At 35.1% G+C, this 18,877-nt stretch overlaps 1 protein-coding gene across 2 annotated transcripts in view; it reads left to right on the forward strand.

Moving 5' to 3' along the window:
• MMAA (metabolism of cobalamin associated A) overlaps nt 1–18,877 on the forward strand; it is a 43,727-nt gene that overhangs the window by 4,681 nt on the left and 20,169 nt on the right. Inside the window, exons 2-3 of one of the 2 annotated variants that reach the window (XM_001376996.4) lie at nt 11,917–12,418; nt 15,418–15,540. In XM_001376996.4, the coding sequence (XP_001377033.2) occupies nt 11,974–12,418; nt 15,418–15,540 (568 nt within the window). In that variant the 5' untranslated portion in view covers nt 11,917–11,973. The remainder of the gene's footprint in view (nt 1–11,916; nt 12,419–15,417; nt 15,541–18,877) is intronic. The other variant, XM_007496266.3, reaches the window with a different exon arrangement.

Here is an 18,877-nt window from a genome sequence, read left to right on the forward strand (position 1 = left end):
TGAAGTAAAAAGACCTGAGTTAAAAAAGCTTCATTCTTTCTGCTGTTTACTACCATTGGACCTTGAATGAGTCACTGAACTCTCTTTGGGCCTCACTTTATTCATTTATAAAATTGAGAGGGATAGAGACCAGATGGGTAGAGACTAAATTAAGACTAGATGATTGCTATGGTACCTTTCAGCACTCATTTATTGATCCTATTATACATATTAGTGGTTTTTTTGACACATAACTATATATAAAAAGTTAGAATTTGTGAGTCTGAAATGATGCTCAGAAAAAAAGAGATGGACCAGTCATGTGGCAAGAGCAACAGATAACTAAAGAATAGCCTGGATGTTCCATTGGTATCTATATAATTCCAAGAAATCTAGAGGAAGGTCTCTTTTTTGGAGAGGATACAATAAGGAGACATGGATGGATCCTAATCTTGTCAGAAGGAAATAACCAAATTGATGATCTCACAGATTCTCCTTTGCCTCTCTATCTTCTACATTAAGTCATTTATCCCATCCCAGTGATGCAAATGAATGTTTTCCTCATTAATAACCTTATGGATAATACATTTATTCTGTTTATATTTTCAAATATACTTTTATATACATACATACTTCTTATTATCCCCATTAGAATGTAAGATCCTTGAAAATAAGGATTGGTTCATTCTTTGTATTTGTTTATCCAGGACCTAGCACAGTGCTTGGCTCATTGATGTTGTTCCTTTGTTCAGTTGTATCTGACTTTATGTGACTCTATGGACTTTTGTCCATGGGGTTTTCTCAGCAAAGATATTGTAAGAGGGAGAATTATGAGACTGGCTTTAAATTAATGATTTTATTAATAAAAAATAATAGGGGGAAAAGATGGAAAAATAGGAGAGGGAGATATGTAGGATACTTTCCTTATTGCTCCATTTATCTTGCTATTTTGCAGCCTCCATTAGGGCCCCCCAACCACAGAGAAGTACAGTCAGCAACAAAAATGGAAGAGAGCAAAATCCTCTTTTACCTCAGTTTATCAAACCTTTTTTTTTTCCCCCATGGGAGCCAACTGTGGCTTTTTATTTTGCCTGGGATTCCTGTGGGCAGGAGAGACAATCCAGAGGGCAGGGCAGGGGACATCTCCTTGTCCTCGGTCTCATGATCTTTTGACTCTATTGCTGCCTTTTTCCAGCTGCCATTCTATCCTCATGACCCAGTTCATTTAATGATTTCCTTCACGCACAATCCTCAAGTAGTTGACAGGAAGTAAGGTCACCAGAGGCAATTCCAGAAAAAGGGGGGAGGGTAAATTTCCTTTGCACAATACTGGAGTGGTTTGCCATTTCCTCCTTCAGTGTGTTGCCATTTTACAGATGAGAAAACTGAATCAAATAGGGGTTGTCCAGGGTCACACAGCTAGTCCATGCCTGAGGCTGGATTTGAACTCAGATCTTCTTGACTTCAATTTTGGTGCTTATACAATGTCCCACCTAACCTGTCTTCATATTAGGTGTTTACTAAATGCTTATTTGTTGAATTAGTTAATTAATTAACCAAGTATCCAACACTTTTTAACTATACTCTTATCACACAGAATCTGAAAAATATAGAGAATACAAGATCCCAGTGTACTTATTGTTTATTAAAAAAATCATTTGGCTTAGTAGAGCAAAATGCCAACTTAAAGACTTTCTTCCTATGTCTGTCATAGATGTATTAAAACTGTGCAACATTCCTTGAAAAATGAAATAATATACCTTTGCCTAATGACCTTCTGATTATTAATAGGAAATGAGGTATCAAACTAGAAATATTTAGCATTGTCACTAAAGGTATTTGCCACTGTCAAGGAAGATGTTCCACCCATGTAGAGATCATATGGAAGAAGGATTCTCAATGGATTGTGGAAACCTCTGTAGCCCTGATGGTGAACATGTGGCATATGTGCCAAAGACAGCATGCTCCACTTTCTGTGGGCACACAAGCTGGCCCCTGGGGGAGCTTCTCCTTTCCTCTTCTCCACTGGGCCTCCCTGCCCCTCTGTGCTTACTCCCCTGAGTGGAGCACTCAGACCACTCCCCTCAACAAGGACTCAACAAGGATATGTACCCTGCCTTGTAATTAGAAGACCCCCCCCCCCCTTCCCTGGCCAGCCTTCCCCCACCTTCCTGACCCTGCTAGGCTTCTCCAGCCAAGTGAAGCCCAGCAGCAGCCCAGCAGCCTCTCTCTTAGCCCCTGGCACAACTGGATGTACTGGTGATCCCCGTGGGGGCAGGCAGTGGTTTCCCTTCCCCATGTGAGCTGGCTGGGAGCCCACCCCTGAATTCTGGAGCAGGGCATTTGACCTTGGCGGGGGCACAGCATACAGTCTGGGGAGGGCATGGCACATGGTCTCTAAAAGGTTCACCATCACTGCTCTGTAGTCTTCTGTTGTATATGGTATTTTATGGAATCAAACCATAGAACACTGCAGAACTTTCTATAAGAGATATATAGGCACTCAAGAAAGTTTGGCCTAATGCCCTATAGAGAAAAAGAAAACAAGCCTATTGTTCAGACCATAAGATGCAATTAGGTGGATAGTTCTTAGAGGTTTAGATTTGGAAGGGGCCATAGCAATCAACTAATGCAAAGCCAGAGAGTAACATAACTAAGATTCAAACTTAGGTCTTTTGACAACATTTGGCATTAGGTCTGCTATAGTATTTATATCTCTTGGATGATGAATATGGTCCAAAATTAAATAAGAAAAGAGTATTTTATACTTGAGAGATTGGGCACTTCTTTTAATAATCTAAAGATTCTGAAACAACACCCCATCTTTTAAAAATCAATATTTTTATAGTGATGTTATATGGCTGTAAGTCAGAATACCACAGTCTGCAAAGAATTAATGTTCTAGGTCCCTATCCAAAGGGCATTGGAGAGAGATGCATGGTGGGTATGACATATTAAAAATAGGCTACAACATATAAGCAATGATAAATTGTGCACCAAAAGCAATACAAAAGATATCATAAAAGAGATGAATGACCAGAAGAAGAGGTGAGCTGGTCAAAAATAGAGCAAGAGATAACAAATGGCCAGTCAGTATACTTCATTGGTACCAATGTAATGTTAAGGAATATAGAAGAAAGTTCTTATTTGATACAGATAATGGCTTCATTTGATAAGAACACATGCATAGTTATGATCTACACCATTTGAGCAGGAATCCTTACAGCTTCCAGAGAAGTAGAAACAAAGTTCTGGAGAGCAGAGGTGGGATGAAATGAGGTGTGTAGAACTCATTTTATAATTAGTTGTATCTTCTGCTCTTGTGCCTTTTGTTCTATTTTCTTCTCTGTTGCATTAAGCCTCTTTAATTCCCCTCTGTCCCAATAGGAACAGAGTGTCCCAATGAGGTGAAACAGTGTGTAGATTTTTATTAACTAAATGGACATCGTATTGTGAATACTATCCTTGCATTCTGCCAGCATATCACACCCTCCTTCTGAGGACTGGACTCAGGATCTTCAGCTTGCGAGACTGGCGAGCTGTCTGTAGCGCCAGAGTCATTCGACTTTGGCTTGGGTTTAGCCCCCATCTGAAGTGGGTTGTGGATTCTCATAGGAATAGGCTCAAACCTGAGACATTCACCTCCGAGCTAAATAAACTAGGGAATCACTAAATCTTTCTAAGCTACACCTTTGGGGACTTCTCGATTCCCCATTGACAGAGGTATAATAGGTAAAATATAGATGATATTTGTAGAGGAGGGAACTAAATTATCTCTGAAGAAAGCAGTTTTGTTGGGCTCCAGATGATGTACATCAGATAAGAGATAATTCATTAATAGAGGAAAAGCAGAGTGGTGGTAGGTGTCAACTCCTTGTTGAGGAGTACCAAAGCCAGATAGAAATAACAGATCTTCTGTCATCCCATGGTGTGAATCAGGATTGTATTGGAGAGCATTCTAAGAATTGTCAAATCTGATGACCATTATCATCTTATGATTCATATGGGAACAAATGTTATTATCTAACAAATGTTACAAAATGTTACTACTAAAGGAACCTTAAAAAAAAAAAGAGCTTAGAGGGGCAACTAGTTGAGTGAATCCATAGATTGAGAGCTAGGAGACAGGATTGAGAGATTAGAGTCAAGAGGCACTGGGCTCATATCTGGCCTGAGACATGTCCTTAACTGTGAAACACTGGACAAGTCACTTAACCCCCATTGCCTACCCCATACTTCCTTTCTGCTTTGGAACTAGTACTTTTGCTTTCTTTAAAGCATAATATTATAAAGAATTTATCAGGGGGCAGCTGGGTGGCTCAGTGGATTGAGAACTAGACCTAGAGACAGGAGGGCCTAGGTTCAAATCTGAACTCAGACACTTCCTAGCTGTGTGACCTTGGGCAAATCATTTAACCTCCATTGCCTAGCCCTTGCTGCTCTTCTCCTTGGAACTAGTATACAATATTGATTCTAAGACAGAAGGTTAGGCTTAAAAAAAAAAGAATTGGGTAAAAAACTGAATACCTTGGGGTATAAATAGTGTTTTTTAAAAGTAGGGGATTCAGACAATAAAGGTAAGATATAGGAAATGAATAGATGACTAAGGAGAGGATTTGTAGAAACTAGATTTGGATTTGTGAGCCATGGCTTACACTGTTGGGAAGATTGTGATATTGGCAATGGATGGTATATATCTGACAAATGCCAGTAAAAATTTATTTATCAGAAATCTTGAAAATATAATTAAGAGATCTCTAAAATGAAAATAAAGGAGGAAGGAAAAACCTACTCACATAGCTCTGACAAACTTGGTACTAAGAAGCAGGTACAGTGTTAGGAGGAGGAATAGTGTAAGAACTCATAGGAGATATCTAAAAAGAGAGCTTGGCATATCTTTATACAAATGTTCACAAAACAGGGAGAAAATAGGTTTAAGTAGAGATTAACATGAGGCAAATTTGGTAGCATTAAAATTTAAGTGGGATTAAACTCAAGACTGGCATTTGACTCTAGGGGTGTATAATTTATTTAGAAGAAACAGTAAGTAAAATTATCAGATTGGTATGTATTATTAATAATAGCTGGAATTTATATAGTTCTTTTATATATATATATAGTTTACAAAGTGGTTTATGTATATTATTTCATTTGATTTACTACTTAATAATTATGAGGAAATTGAGGCTTCTGAGGGGAGATAGAACATTTGGGGAAAGATCAAGAGAAGTAGAAAAATATTGTAGTCATATACTACTGACTACTTTGAATAGATGAAGAAAATAGATGCAATTGGAAAAGATCACATATTTAGTATGGAAACATAATATTGTAATAATGGAGAACTTTACCTAGGTAGACATTTTCTGTCACTTTCCTTGTGTCAAGCAGGGCAACTGATAAATTTGTGACTTGCCTTGATGATAATTTTATCTTTTTCTAATCATATGGATTGTTATTGTCCCATAAGAAGTGCTAAGATAAATTCAGAAAACAAAGAAAGACTTGAATCAACTAACACAGAGATAATAGAGTAGAAATGGGGAAAACATCACATACAATGACTATAATATAAATGAAAGCACTACTAACTGCCAAATTCAGATGAATTTCAATGATCAATTTTGGTCTCAGAATATTGAGGGAGAAACATATATTATTTTCTTCCCTGAGACACTGAGTACAGAAGGCTGTATGTATGTTAAGATGTGTTATTTTAGTTGTTTTGTTTATTTTCTTGTTATTGTTAAAAGGTACGTTTCATTGAGGCGACTGTTGGGAAATGCTTCTGACATTTAATGAAAGTTCTTAATTAGAGAGGGAAATAAAAGAAACAATACATAGAATTGCTATTTGGCACTTTATTAAAAACAATAAGGAAAAACTGGTTGCTGAAATAGAAACAACAGGAACTTGGGAAACAAGTGAGTATTTCATAACAGTTTATGATTAGGAAGAGTGAAAACTTTGGAACAGTCTGATGTGCAAACTAGATTTTGAGAAAGATTTCAAAAGGTTGAGGGAAAGAGAATGTAGGATCCAATGACCCAATATTTTGTTTGGACCATTGGATTTAACATTAGATTTGCAATGAAGAAATGTATATAATATTAGATTTGTAATGAAGAAATTTGTTCCAGAGAGTCCTGGAAAGTTCTCAATTAAATTTTGATGATGCATACTGGAATTACTCCCAGTAAGGATGGAGAAGGGGGAAGCTAGTTAAAGTGTGGGTAGATGGGAAATTTAGCAAAAACTCAGATAAAGAATATTTATTGATATAATTTTGTTTTACATTATCTTCATTTTCAAATGTATCTCTCCTTATGCCCTAACCAATGAGTAACAAAGAATAAAAAAAAGGAGGAAAAGTGGTTTAGTAAACTTTGTCAACATATCAAGTCTAAATGTATTTTCAAGGTGCTATATGTATAAGAACAGAGAAAAGGAGCCAAGGAAGCTTGTACAAATCACCGTAGCCAAGAGGTTCAGAAAGGGTCCCAGAACTTGGGTATATTGCATATGTTTTTGTCTTTCTGTGTAGTCATTTGTATTTGTCATTTATTATAAAAATCAGTGAATTTGAAGGAAAATATTTATATAAAAATGTAAATTGTTAGCCAGTATAGGCTTTAATAAAACAAAAACTACTTACATATTAGGAATAAAATATAATTATATATTAAGGTAATTCTTTACTATTTCTATTTCTATCTACCTATCCATCCATCTATACCTATCTAATGTGTAGCACTTGCACAGTTCTGAATAATGATTTATGAACTTGTGTCATGAACTGAATATTTCTAGATATTTCTGACTTGACTGGAATATTTCCTTCTGGGCTTTGAAAGAATGACAGTACAATTTTATTATGTGCAATAACTTTCTTGAATCATTTGTTTTTAAAATACAATTTTTGGGGGCAGCTAGGTAGTTTTGACATGATCTTATTTATTTAAAATTGAAGAGGAAATACAATCAAATATTTTCAGAAGAAATTGCATATGTTGTACATAAATGATGTAACCTTTTAATTAAAAATAAAACAATTTTTATTAAAGATATTTTATTAGTATACATTTTACAGTAAAGGGTGAAATGGCATGTGATTGCAGAGCCATTGTTGGTGATTTCTTAAAAAGAAGCAAATGGGAGAGATGCTGTAGGTTTGAGGAAGGGCAAGTAGTATCATTTTAAAAAAGGGAAGAAGGTGAAGCTCTTTAAACTATGGAACAGTAGGACTTGACTAACAAAATTCCTGATACAATTTTTATAATACTTTATAATAAATAAAACCATACCTTTTTTATCTTTTATTTTTCTTCCCCAATATAAAAAATAAGGAAAAAAAGACCTTTGTGATAAATATATTCAGTGATTCCCCCAACCTATCATGGGAGTTATGTTCCAGAGACTCCCTCGATAGGTGAAAATTTGTGAAGTAGTGGCGTTATATTTGTTTTATTATTTATATATGTTTTAAGGCTTTATAAACTCTTCTCACTCTTTTACAAACCTTTTCCATACTCTTATTAACCTTTCCCACACTCTTATAAACACTCTAAGGGGTTTCTCACTAGCCTCCCACCTTCTAAAACCTTCCCATGGAGGTGCCTTCTTTGCCTTGATGCTTCCTAGGCCCTTACCTGTCTGTCTACAATACCAATGGCTGACTAGCTAAACCTGACGCTACTTAATGCTCCCAGATTTGATTTGTAGAATGTAACAGATCTTCAGATATATCTAGGAATGAACTCAGGATGGTTGGATCCACCCTAGTTGGGCCAGGCCAGAGTTTGGGCTCAGGCCTCACCAACACTGTAGTTTTGCTCATGTTAGCTGGTCACAAACCTTCTTAGTTGACAGGAACATTTCAGCATAAAGGAACAGTTTATTTTCATAGCAAAGGGAGGGTTTCTTCAGTCAAAAACAACAGAGGTAAGTCTATTCAGCTCCAGGGGACAGGAATTCCTCAGCTTCAGAGGCAGGAAGCTCAAGAGCTCCACACAGCTCAAGAGGCAGGAAGTCCAAGAGCTGGGAGCACTATTGGTGTTCTCTCTTTATCCCTTCTCTGTGTTCCAGAACCCTATGCCACTTGGTTCCTAGCATGTGTCTGGCTTTCTTCTTACAAAATCTCTCTCACTTGCTGTAACCCATTTCTTTTCTTCCCTTATTACAGTATTCATCCTCAGATCCCCACAATATAGTGAAAACTCTGTGATACAGAATTAGATAAAAAAACAAAAAACCCAACAACCCCACAATACAGTGTAGCCGTGATAAGTGAACCACAACATAGCAAGGGCAAAACAAACTCCTGCATTGACCATATCCAAAAAAATGCATGTCTCATTTTTCATTGAGACAGCCATGTTATAATAATAATATTATTATTATAATTAGATTTTATAAGTAGTTGACAAAACTCATACAATGCTTTTGGGTATGATGGGAACATATAGTAGATTTATTGTACAATTAGATATATTTAGAATTAATCCATATGCCAGGTTCTATAGAGTAGTTATCATTGGGACACCATTAATTAAAAGGGAGACTACCGTGTTAATATGAGTTTTAAAATATTGTGTGTGTGTGGGAGGGATTTAGGGTTAGATATCCACAGGAATCTAGCCCCAGGGGTCCCTCCCCCCTACTTCCTGGCTAGGGATTGGTCTTGAATGGACTAATCCTGTGCTGGGGGAGGGATCACACCTAGCGTGAGATTGGTCTTTCATTGAACCAATCCCATTCTAGGGAGGGATCACGTTCCCCTACTTCCAGGCATGTGATTGGTCTATATAAGGACCAATGCTGCGCCAAGGAGAGGACTTTGAATCTGAGAAGATGGGGGGGGGGGGGGGGATTTAGTTAATTTAAGAGGCTAGAGCTTCGGTTTTTTTTTTCCTTTTAAATAAAGTTTTAGTTAGATCAAAGAAAGAGTTTGTTTTTCTTTATTCATTAAACTGGAAAAAACAACTATTAAATAGTCAGAAAAACCACTCTTTAATTATGGATAGGAGTTCAATGCTTAATTAGGATTCCTCACAGAGTCCCCAGACTCTGGCAGCTCTGGTCACTGAACTCCTGGGATTGCCAACTTCATGAGATTGACAGCTCCAAAGGATAAAAGAATTTGGGGAACAAAAGAGTATATCTTTTAGGTGAACTGGGGACTGAGGATGTGAGAGTATAGTTGATTGACTTTTACCATGGTAACAAAGAAAATGAATCCTAGACTGGAATAAAAGTGAGATGCTAATGCTTTACAATGGACACAAAAGGGAAAGATCTAGCCAGGGGGCTACCCTACTTTGGTAAAGGATTTTGGCTTAAGGGTAGAAACCTTTGGGACAAAAAAGAGATATACTTAACACCAGATGGGATTAGCCACCTCTGCTTAAACTACTTTAAGGTCTATTGTTAATCTGAGACTCCTTCGTATGATTTTCCCTTTGGGAGAAACTCTCAAGTGACAAGGTCAAGTTTGAAGTTTTCAGTTTTCACCTTCAAGCTAACTAGACTGGGTGGTGGTGGGGGGTGAGGTCATCAGATTTCACTAGGCTAAAAGTTTGGGGGGGGGGGTGTTCTAGATTCCACATCAACAGATATCTGCCTTTGGCTCCGTGATGTTTGACATTTTAATCATTCATGTAAATGAATTCTTAGGACACATGCAAGTAAAATTTACAAATGACAGGAGTCATAGAGGAATAGATAATATACTGCATGACATTCCAATGCCAAATAGGGCACAAACTAGAATATGGGCTCAATTGTATAAGCTGAAATTATGCAAGGATAGACATAAAATTCTACATTGGGATTCAAAAGATTAACTTTATAAATATAGATAGAGGAGGCGTGGCTAAACTATGGATACTTATAATTGTAGCAAATAGTGACTTAGTAGTTTACTCTCCTGGGTTTTAATTAAGAGGAGAATAGTGTCTTAAATAAGGAAGACAATAGTTCTATATTTTGCTCTGGTCAGATCATAGATCATACTTGGAACATTTTGTTCAGTTCTAGGCACTATATCTTAAGAGAGAGAAAGATTGGAACATGTCCAGAAGATACTAACCAGGATTCCTGGTGAGGTTCAGAGACCATGTCTCATGAGGACTGGTTGAAGGGACTGTGGATGTTGATTCTGGAGAGGAGAAAAACTTAGAAGGGATGTGATAGTTGCCTTCAAGTATTCAAAAGATTTCAATTATTCAAAAGGCAGGAGGGATTAGAATTGTTTGGCCTAAGAAGGCAAAACTAGTAACAATAGATAGAAATTGAAGAGAAGAAAAAAATTGACTTTGAATAAAGGTGAAACATTATAACAATTAGGGATATCAAAAAATGTATTTTTTAGCTATCTCATTGGGGTAACTGCTTCCTCTTCACTGAAGGTCTTCAAGGAAATATGGAGCAATTGCTTATTGGGAATGTTATAGAGTGAATTTTTTTATAGTACCAGATTAAATATCTTCAAAATTCCTTTCAAGCTTTTAGATTCTGTGACCCTGTCCATATTAAATATATAGAAAGACTTGGTAATTTGTGAGATTTAAAATGGTTGAGGTCTTAAACTGTAGTGATTAAAATAGTGGAAGATATAAATTATGATAGATATAAGAGAGGGTGAGTAAATTTGACCACAGAAATATGTTTCACTACAGTGTCTTGGGTTTTTAAATCAAATATAAGGTGGTTGCCAGGGAAATATTCCCAATTATTCAAATACCCAAGTCAATTGGGTTTTATAGAGATTTTAATTAACAATACAATGAGTAATCAAAGAAAGAGAGAGAGAGTAACAAAGGAATAAGTATGAAGGGCCTCAAGCCAATATGGCCTAGACCTGAGTCTTAAAAGAGAAATCAGTCAGTTTTTTAACACTCACCACAAGGTCTGACTAAACAAGGATTCTAGTAACACCAAGCCAGCTCCATCTCAGCTGACTTCACCAGAGAGCCTTCCAGCCAGAGACTGACTGTTCCAAAGGGCCTCTCTCCAGAGCCTCCAGAGGGACAGAGTTCCCTTAGAGGAGCTCCAGGGAGACCTCCTTAGAGATTGTTCTCTAAGAGCTTCCCTTCTCCAGAGCCTTTCTCAAGAGATTCTTCCCAAACGGTCCTCATCAGAGATTCTCCAAAAGGAATTCTCCCAAAGGATATCTCCCCTCAAGAGATTCTGCTTTTTCTTATATAGGGGTTTTTCTCTCACGTCGCCCCCCCTAAGTCCCTACATCTACCAATCACTGTAGACACTTTCCAAAGGACTGCCCATCAGAATTCCTGCTAAGTCAACAAATCTCCTCATTAAGTCCGAATCAGAAAAATATGCTGCTGTGTCGACTAAGATCCTCAGTAAGTCTGAACTAGAGAAAACACAGCTGAGTCAACTAAACTCATCAAGAGAAAACTTGCCGGACCCTTTTAGGTACCTAGCATCTCATTGTATCAATTCTAAAAACAGGCCTGGCTCAAAGAACTCCTTGCCCCACCATAAGCATGGATCCAAGTACTTTCTTTGTTTAGCAAGGAGTTTTTTTCCCCTAAAGCAATCTTAAGTATGGTTGGAGTAGAGGTCCTCCCATTTCTGATCCTGGCGAGTTCTCACATCAAAATGGGGCATGTTTCTCAGTAGGGAATTTGTTCCAATTAAGAATTCCCGGATGGGGAAATTTTTAACATTCAGAAGTCTGAGAGATTTCAAGATTTACAAATTTCATGTGATGGCATTTAATAAAATCAAGTGTAATTTTATATAAGAATTCTTTAACCCAGTTTACTTCGAAGAATACCAATTTTGCATGCTTCTTAAATAACAGAAGTCAGGTTTAAGTGTTTGAAATGACTACACGTTTGCTTTTTTCATGTTATGATTTACTTTGTTGAATAAAGTAACAATTTGTAACTCTTTTTTTTCTTTCTTCCTTAGGAAGGTCACAAGTCAGGTTGAACAAAAACTTCAATATACTCTTCAATTCCAAAAGAAATGAACGTATCCATGTTACTGCTGTTTCCTCACCATAATTTTCTTAGGAGCTTTTCAAAAACTTTTTTCCGAAACTACCAATTCATCTTTCACTCAGGCACTCGTTTTGGATCTGGATTCATATGTACTCGACCACTTAACTATATTGGATTGTATCATGCAAAGTGGATGCTACTATTAAGTAGTTTCAAGAGAAAACTAGGAGTACAAACAACCATAAAGCTACACACAGAGGGATTTTCTGACAAAGAACGAAGATATGTGGATAAACTTTATACTGGCTTAATCCAAGGGAAAAGGGCCTCCCTGGCAGAAGCTATTACTCTTATAGAATCAACTCATAGCAGGAAAAGAGATTTAGCCCAAGTGCTTCTTCAGATGGTATTAACCTATCACAGAGAACAAGAACAATCAAATAAAGGAAAGCCACTAGCATTTAGAGTAGGTCAGTCATTTTTGTCCAGTAAATAATTGTTTTCTTTTCTGCTATTAAAATGATCCCATGACATTTAATCTTAATTAAAAAAAATCTTTCAACTTTGGATGGATTTACATACCTTCTCTTTGATAATCAGCTTTAGGTTATGGGATCATAAGTATTGTTAAATTGAAAGATTTTGCTCTGATCATATGAGCCATGGCTTTGTTGTTAAAAGAATAATAAAAATTTCTTCCTCGTTTAAGCCAAGAGGCTTAGCATGTATGATATTGCCACTTTTGAGAGTTGGAATATAAATTGAAAATGCAATTATTAACTAACATTATTTTCTGAGATTCCTTGTTTTTTTTCTTAAGAGCCATTAGTGAATTGTTCGATTTTTGTGTTCATTTCAGGTAATTACTATTAAGGACACTACCTTTCAGAATTAATTTTTTCTTTCAATAGGCAAAGCATGCTCTTTTTGGACACTTTCTTTTACATATAAGAGTGTCTGGGAATAGCTTCAAAACTAGATATTTTGACTTTGTACATATTTTAAAAGGTGTACTAGCCTTTTTGCTACCAGCCTATAACACCTGAAAAACCTATTTGATTTCTGGAAATAGTGATTTATTTCTTGAATTGCAAAATCACTAAGTATATCAGTCTGACCACAAAAAGACTTGAACAAGTCAAATTTTTGAGCATGTGGAATGATTGAATAATTAAAGAATAAATAAAGTAAGAAGGAATGAGAAATAAGTATGGCCTAAGTGACTTGGGGTTACTTTAGATTTATATTATATTGCTGTATTACATTTCATTGAAGACTTATTTTAATATGTAATCTCTATAGTTTTTATTTCAGAATCATGGTTATAGATGCTTTAGAAATATATTTTTAAAAAAGTAATGTATCTACCAGTATTTGAAATAGCCTATGATTTTTTTATTTACCCCAAACTGGCATGTTACCTGTTGGATATGTACTTATTTTGAGAAAGCACAAAGATCTGAAATAATCACCTTTAAATAACTAACAACAAACATGGCATAGCAAACTGCTAATTTACAAAAACAAATTTTAGATGTATGAAAGATTTGTTAGATGGAATAAATTTCTTTTAAATTTTCTTAGAAATGTCTGAAAGTGGTCAGAACTGGTTGGCAAATTTGCAGCTTTTTTTTTTTCTGATAACATGCACATTAAACATTGTAGAGTAGTATCTCTAACATAGATACCATAGATAATCATCATCATCAATGTATATTCAACCACTGTATAATGTATTAGGGCCTATGCAAAGTATGGGGAAGATTGTAAAATTATACCCCTTGCCCTCAGGGAACAGTGGTGATAAAGCCAAACTTCTTGTGACCTTTCACAAGTCACATTTCTTGCCCACTATTTCTTTATCTATAAAAGCAGAGGTAATCTAGAAGTATTTACTTTTTGTCATTGTATCTCAGTGCCCAACACAGTGCACATCACTATACATATCTCTTAAATGCTTATTTAATCAAAGGCCTACCGTGAAATTTTTATTCAGGATGGTTTTCTGGCCTTAGTGAAAAATTTAGTCATGTTTTTAGAACTTAGGTGATACTCTTAGAGTGATTTGTACATTTTGTTCTTTGATAAATGTCATGTTTTAAGCATGCTTTGGTAGTCTGACTCAGATATTTTATGTTTTGTAATTATTTTGAATCAAGCTTGCCTTTCTTTTGTGTTCAAGATTTTGTTAGAATTATATGGAAGTGCTAGTAAATTTTTTTTGGGGGGAGAGGAGACTGTTATTTTGTATTCTGCTATTTTATTGAATTTATTGTCTTAGGTTTTTTTTTGCTGAATTTCTTGGATTTTCTAAAAGCAATTAGGGATAGCTTTGTTTCTTTGTTGCCTGTTTTTATACATTTAATTTCTCTATCACTAGGACCAGAACTATATTAAATAACTATAGGGGGAAAAAGCAGTCTTACTTTATGCCTGTGTTTACTGGGAAAGCTTCTAGTATTTTTACATTGCAAATAATGTTAACTTTTTACTTGAAATATATATATTTTTTGTCATTAAAAGTGGCCTTGCTACCGTTGGGCTTTTTAGGATTTTGAGGATAAATTAATGTAGTGTGTTTTCAAAGGCTTTTTCTGCACTATTATTGTAATTACATAATTTGCATCATTTTTGTTTTCAATATTGTTTTAATTGTTTTCCTCATGTTAAACCATGCTTGTACCTCTTGTATGAATCTAATTTTATTGTAGTTAATTTTCTGGATAAAAATCTTTTTTTGTTAGGATTTTATTTAAAATTTTGAACTGAGATGCATGCATTTTGAACAGAGGAAGGAAAAATATTATTTTCTTATATTAATGCCATATAACTTTTTTTTTTTTAAACCCTTACCTTCTGTCTTGGAGTCAATACTGTGTATTGGCTCTAAGGTAGAAGAGTGGTAAGGGCTAGGCAATGGGGGTCAAGTGACTTGCCCAGGGTCACACAGCAGGGAAGTGTCTGCGGCCATATAACTTTTAAAAAGTGAATATACACAAAAAAGTGAATATACACATCTTTAAGTATCTGCAGTATTAAGTTTTATAGGCTGTTTTCCATCAGAAAGACTGAAGGTGGACTTACAATGATTACTTAGTATGTTTCACAGGAAATGATGGTGATGTTTATTTATTTGGATTGAGAAATGGTAAATTTTGGGAACTCATTCACAGCTTAGAAATTAAGTGGAGTTGAGAAAAAGATCTAAACTATCAAAGATATTTAAATGTTATATAATAGTGTTAGCATTTTTAGTCATTGAATTTTATTTAAATATATATAAAATGTTGTTTTCTTCTATAATTTGTTTTATAGGAAATAACTAAAGAAATATTTACCTTTCAATGAAATTTGGAAGTAATAAAATAGACAAATAAAAGTCCTAATAAATGAGGCTATAGTAATGTTGGATTTAATATAATACTGTTATTTATTACAATGAATTAGAAGGAGTTTCTTTGTACCCTAGGGTTATCTGGTCCACCAGGTGCTGGGAAGTCAACATTTATAGACTATTTTGGGAAGATGCTTACTGAAAATGGACACAAAGTATCTGTGTTGGCTGTGGACCCCTCCTCCTCTACAAGTGGGGGTAAGTATCATTTTAGTTTTTAAATTTTTAAAAAGTTGTTACCAAATACAAAATAAAAAATTAATGTAATGTTCTCAGTTTTTACTCAAGTTTTTATCATCTTTGACAATACTTTCTAAGATTTTTGTCCATGTTAGTGATCAGAAGTGGGTAGTAATTCTTTAGTTTCACAAGTCTTCTCTGTTAGGCAGATCCTCTGTTGTGTTATGAGGGCCAGAAATAAATAGCTTACTATTCACTTCCACTTTCTCTGAGACTCCTGAACAACTAATTGACAGAATTTGTGGTTCCATAAAACCCTTCTCAGAAGACAAACATGCTAGTTTGTTCTTCTTTGGGAAGAGTTTTATAGCTTAACTCCACATGTTTAGTGGTACTTCTTCCTTTTCACTTATATATTACATTTTTCTACTCTTTAAACTCCTGCTACATACAGGTCAGGGTTCACTCTTTCTCTAAAGGTTGTTTTTATTGTATGACCTTTAAGTATCTTTTCTTTTTTGTTTGTTTTGTTTTTTAAATGTTTTATTGGTGATTTTTGGCTCATGTCACAATAATTTCTGGATATATCCTCCCAATCTTTTTCCTTTCACTCTAACCATTGTAATTGGATCTTGTAACAAAGAAAAATAATTTAGTAAAAACATCCAAAGCAATGGTCATATCTGACAGTATATACTATACTCTGTCCTTTAAAAAGGAGGAGTTATATATGCTTTATTATCTATTTTTCTCTAGCATTATTATTGGCTTTTTAGTTACTCAAAGTTCATCTTTTAGTGACATTTTCATTTACATTGTTATGATTACTGTGCATATTTTTCTGGTTCTGCTTATTTTTCTTTCCAATCATTTATATAAATCTCACATTTCTCTGAATTCCTCGTTTGTATCACTAGTCTATTATATTCATTCACTACAGTTTACCTAGCCATTTCCCCATTGGTGGACACCCACTTTGTTTCTAGTTCTTTTCTGTCACAAAAGAGAGCTAATTTAAATATGCTGGTATATGTTGGACCTTTATTTCTCTCTTTTAGGTACATATTCATGCCACTCTGGTATGGGTATGATCACTGGGTCAGAGGTTATGAAGAGTATCAGGGGGTCCTATGGGGTCCTGATGAACATTCGGGGGTCCAGAAGGGGTGAGGGGAATGAGCTGCATGTCCCCAATTGTGGGATCAGAAGAGTTCACTCACTTTTCTTGTACAATTTTAAATTGTTTTCCTGAATGGTTAGACTAATTCAGAGCTCTCTTAAAGCACATTAAAGCACATTCTTAAAGCCTGTTTCTCCATAGCCCATTTAATTTTTTCCTATTCCCATTCTATCATCTTTGCCAATTTGCAGGGTGTGAGATGAAATCTCAGAATTGTTTCTATTATTATTCATGATTTAGAACTTATTTTCGTAGGGTTATTTATAGTTTACATTTAGTCTTTTTGACAACTTCACTTCTGTTTTTATTTAAAAAAAAAAAAGATTTCATTCTCCCTGATAATCTAAGAATAGAGTGTTATTCCTTGAATCCCTTTACTCTCTTTTTTCTAAGAGACCTAGCCTACACTTTGAGCATAAAGAGCAGTGACTTGATTGGAACAGAAATATAAACATTATATCCTTAACATAGGTCACTGCACAATTCTCCATTCTTATTGGAAGTGAGAGCATCTGTTCTTGCCTTTCTTATTAATAGTCCCTGCTGATATTTTTTCCAACTTAGTGTGCATGAGATGGTATTTTAAGATTATTTCGATTTGTATTTTTTCTCATTATTGGAGAATTTTAACCTCTTTTTTACATTGCTGTTGTTTGTCTTTTTACCATAAACATTTCCTTTTTATGTTTTTTCTTTTGTTCATTTCTTTATTGGGAAGTATTACCTTTTTAGGTATGTATTGATTTCTTTTGATATTTGGTCCTGTCAACCATAAAAAACTCATCCCTCAAATACAGAGGAATCCTAGTTGAGTTGAAAAGATTATTTATTAAAAGAGATACTGATAGACATGCATGTCAGAGGACATCCAAAAGTGGAGACCCTATATAGCCCAAGAGAATTTTAGTTTATGCTTTCAAACCATGAGGAGTGTTTTGGGGAGGAATTGGGGGTGGAGAATGGGCAGTCTCTTCCTGGGACAGGTAGAACATAGAAGCAGGATGTTTCAGGATGTTTGGGAATAATTGCTGACCACAAAGCTGGTTTAAGCCGGCCTAGGCTGCTTCAGGTAGAGTTTGTGATGGAGCTCAGCAAGGTCAGCCAGCGAACACTGTTGAGGCATCTGGGAGTGAGCAAGACGTAAGCAAAGATGTTTGAGTAATGAACAAGACTTCTGACTCACTAAAGACTTCTGATCAACTCCTTAGTGCAAACAGGTTCATTCCATGTCCAGTTGCATATGTTTAGAAAAAGTAGCTCACTGAAAACAGACTTGTTTCAGAAGCATTTTTTGAGTCCTCATCTGATAGTTTTTATGAAAATATATCTGTATTTTTTTTGCCATATAGCCTCCTTTTATCTTTATATAATTAACCATCAGTTTTGCCATCATTTATTAATTTGTCCTCCCTTTTCACAAATGAGACAAATAATCTTTTTTTATTTTAATTTTTCAACTAAGAAAATTTAGTTAATTGATCCAGTGAAAATTTATTTGGAGTTAGATATGAATCTTAGACTATTTCCTAACAGATTTTTTAAAATTTAATTTCTTTTCCCAGTCATTTTTACTCATGGATTTTCCAAAGATCCCTATTCTCTTTCACAATGATCTGTTTTCTTATTCCTTCTTTGGGGGTACCAGACAATTGTTATAGTTATTGCTTTATAAAAACATTTTGAAATCTGGTAGAATGAATTCTACTTCACCTATTTTTTTAATAATAATCTTGCTTGTCTGTTGATGCTTTTTAAAAAACACAATTGTCACCTCCCAATGATGTTTCTCCTTAGAATTCTCTCTTTTAACAAAGAAGTATTGTTAAGCAATAAAAGCAAGCAAATCAGCCATTTCTTAGACTATGTGGCTTGTTACTATATATATATATAGTCTGCCACCTCTCTTCCTCGAGAATGGAGGCATATTTTTTCTCTGCTCCCCTGAAATTTAGATTGGTCACTACAAAATCAGTTTTCCTTTTTTTTTGTTATTATTATCATTATTCATCTGGTTTTGCTTCCTTTGCTCTGCCTTTTATTTCACTTGTGTTCCAAAGTTTCACCAAATTCATATTTGTAGTTTCTTATCTTACAGATTTCATATACCACATTTTGTTTATACATTCTTCAGTCAATGTGCATCTGCTTTCCTTCTAATTTTTTTTGCTAACACAA

This window comes from Monodelphis domestica, chromosome 6 (genome assembly GCF_027887165.1).
Source record: "Monodelphis domestica isolate mMonDom1 chromosome 6, mMonDom1.pri, whole genome shotgun sequence".
NCBI lineage: Eukaryota > Metazoa > Chordata > Mammalia > Didelphimorphia > Didelphidae > Monodelphis > Monodelphis domestica.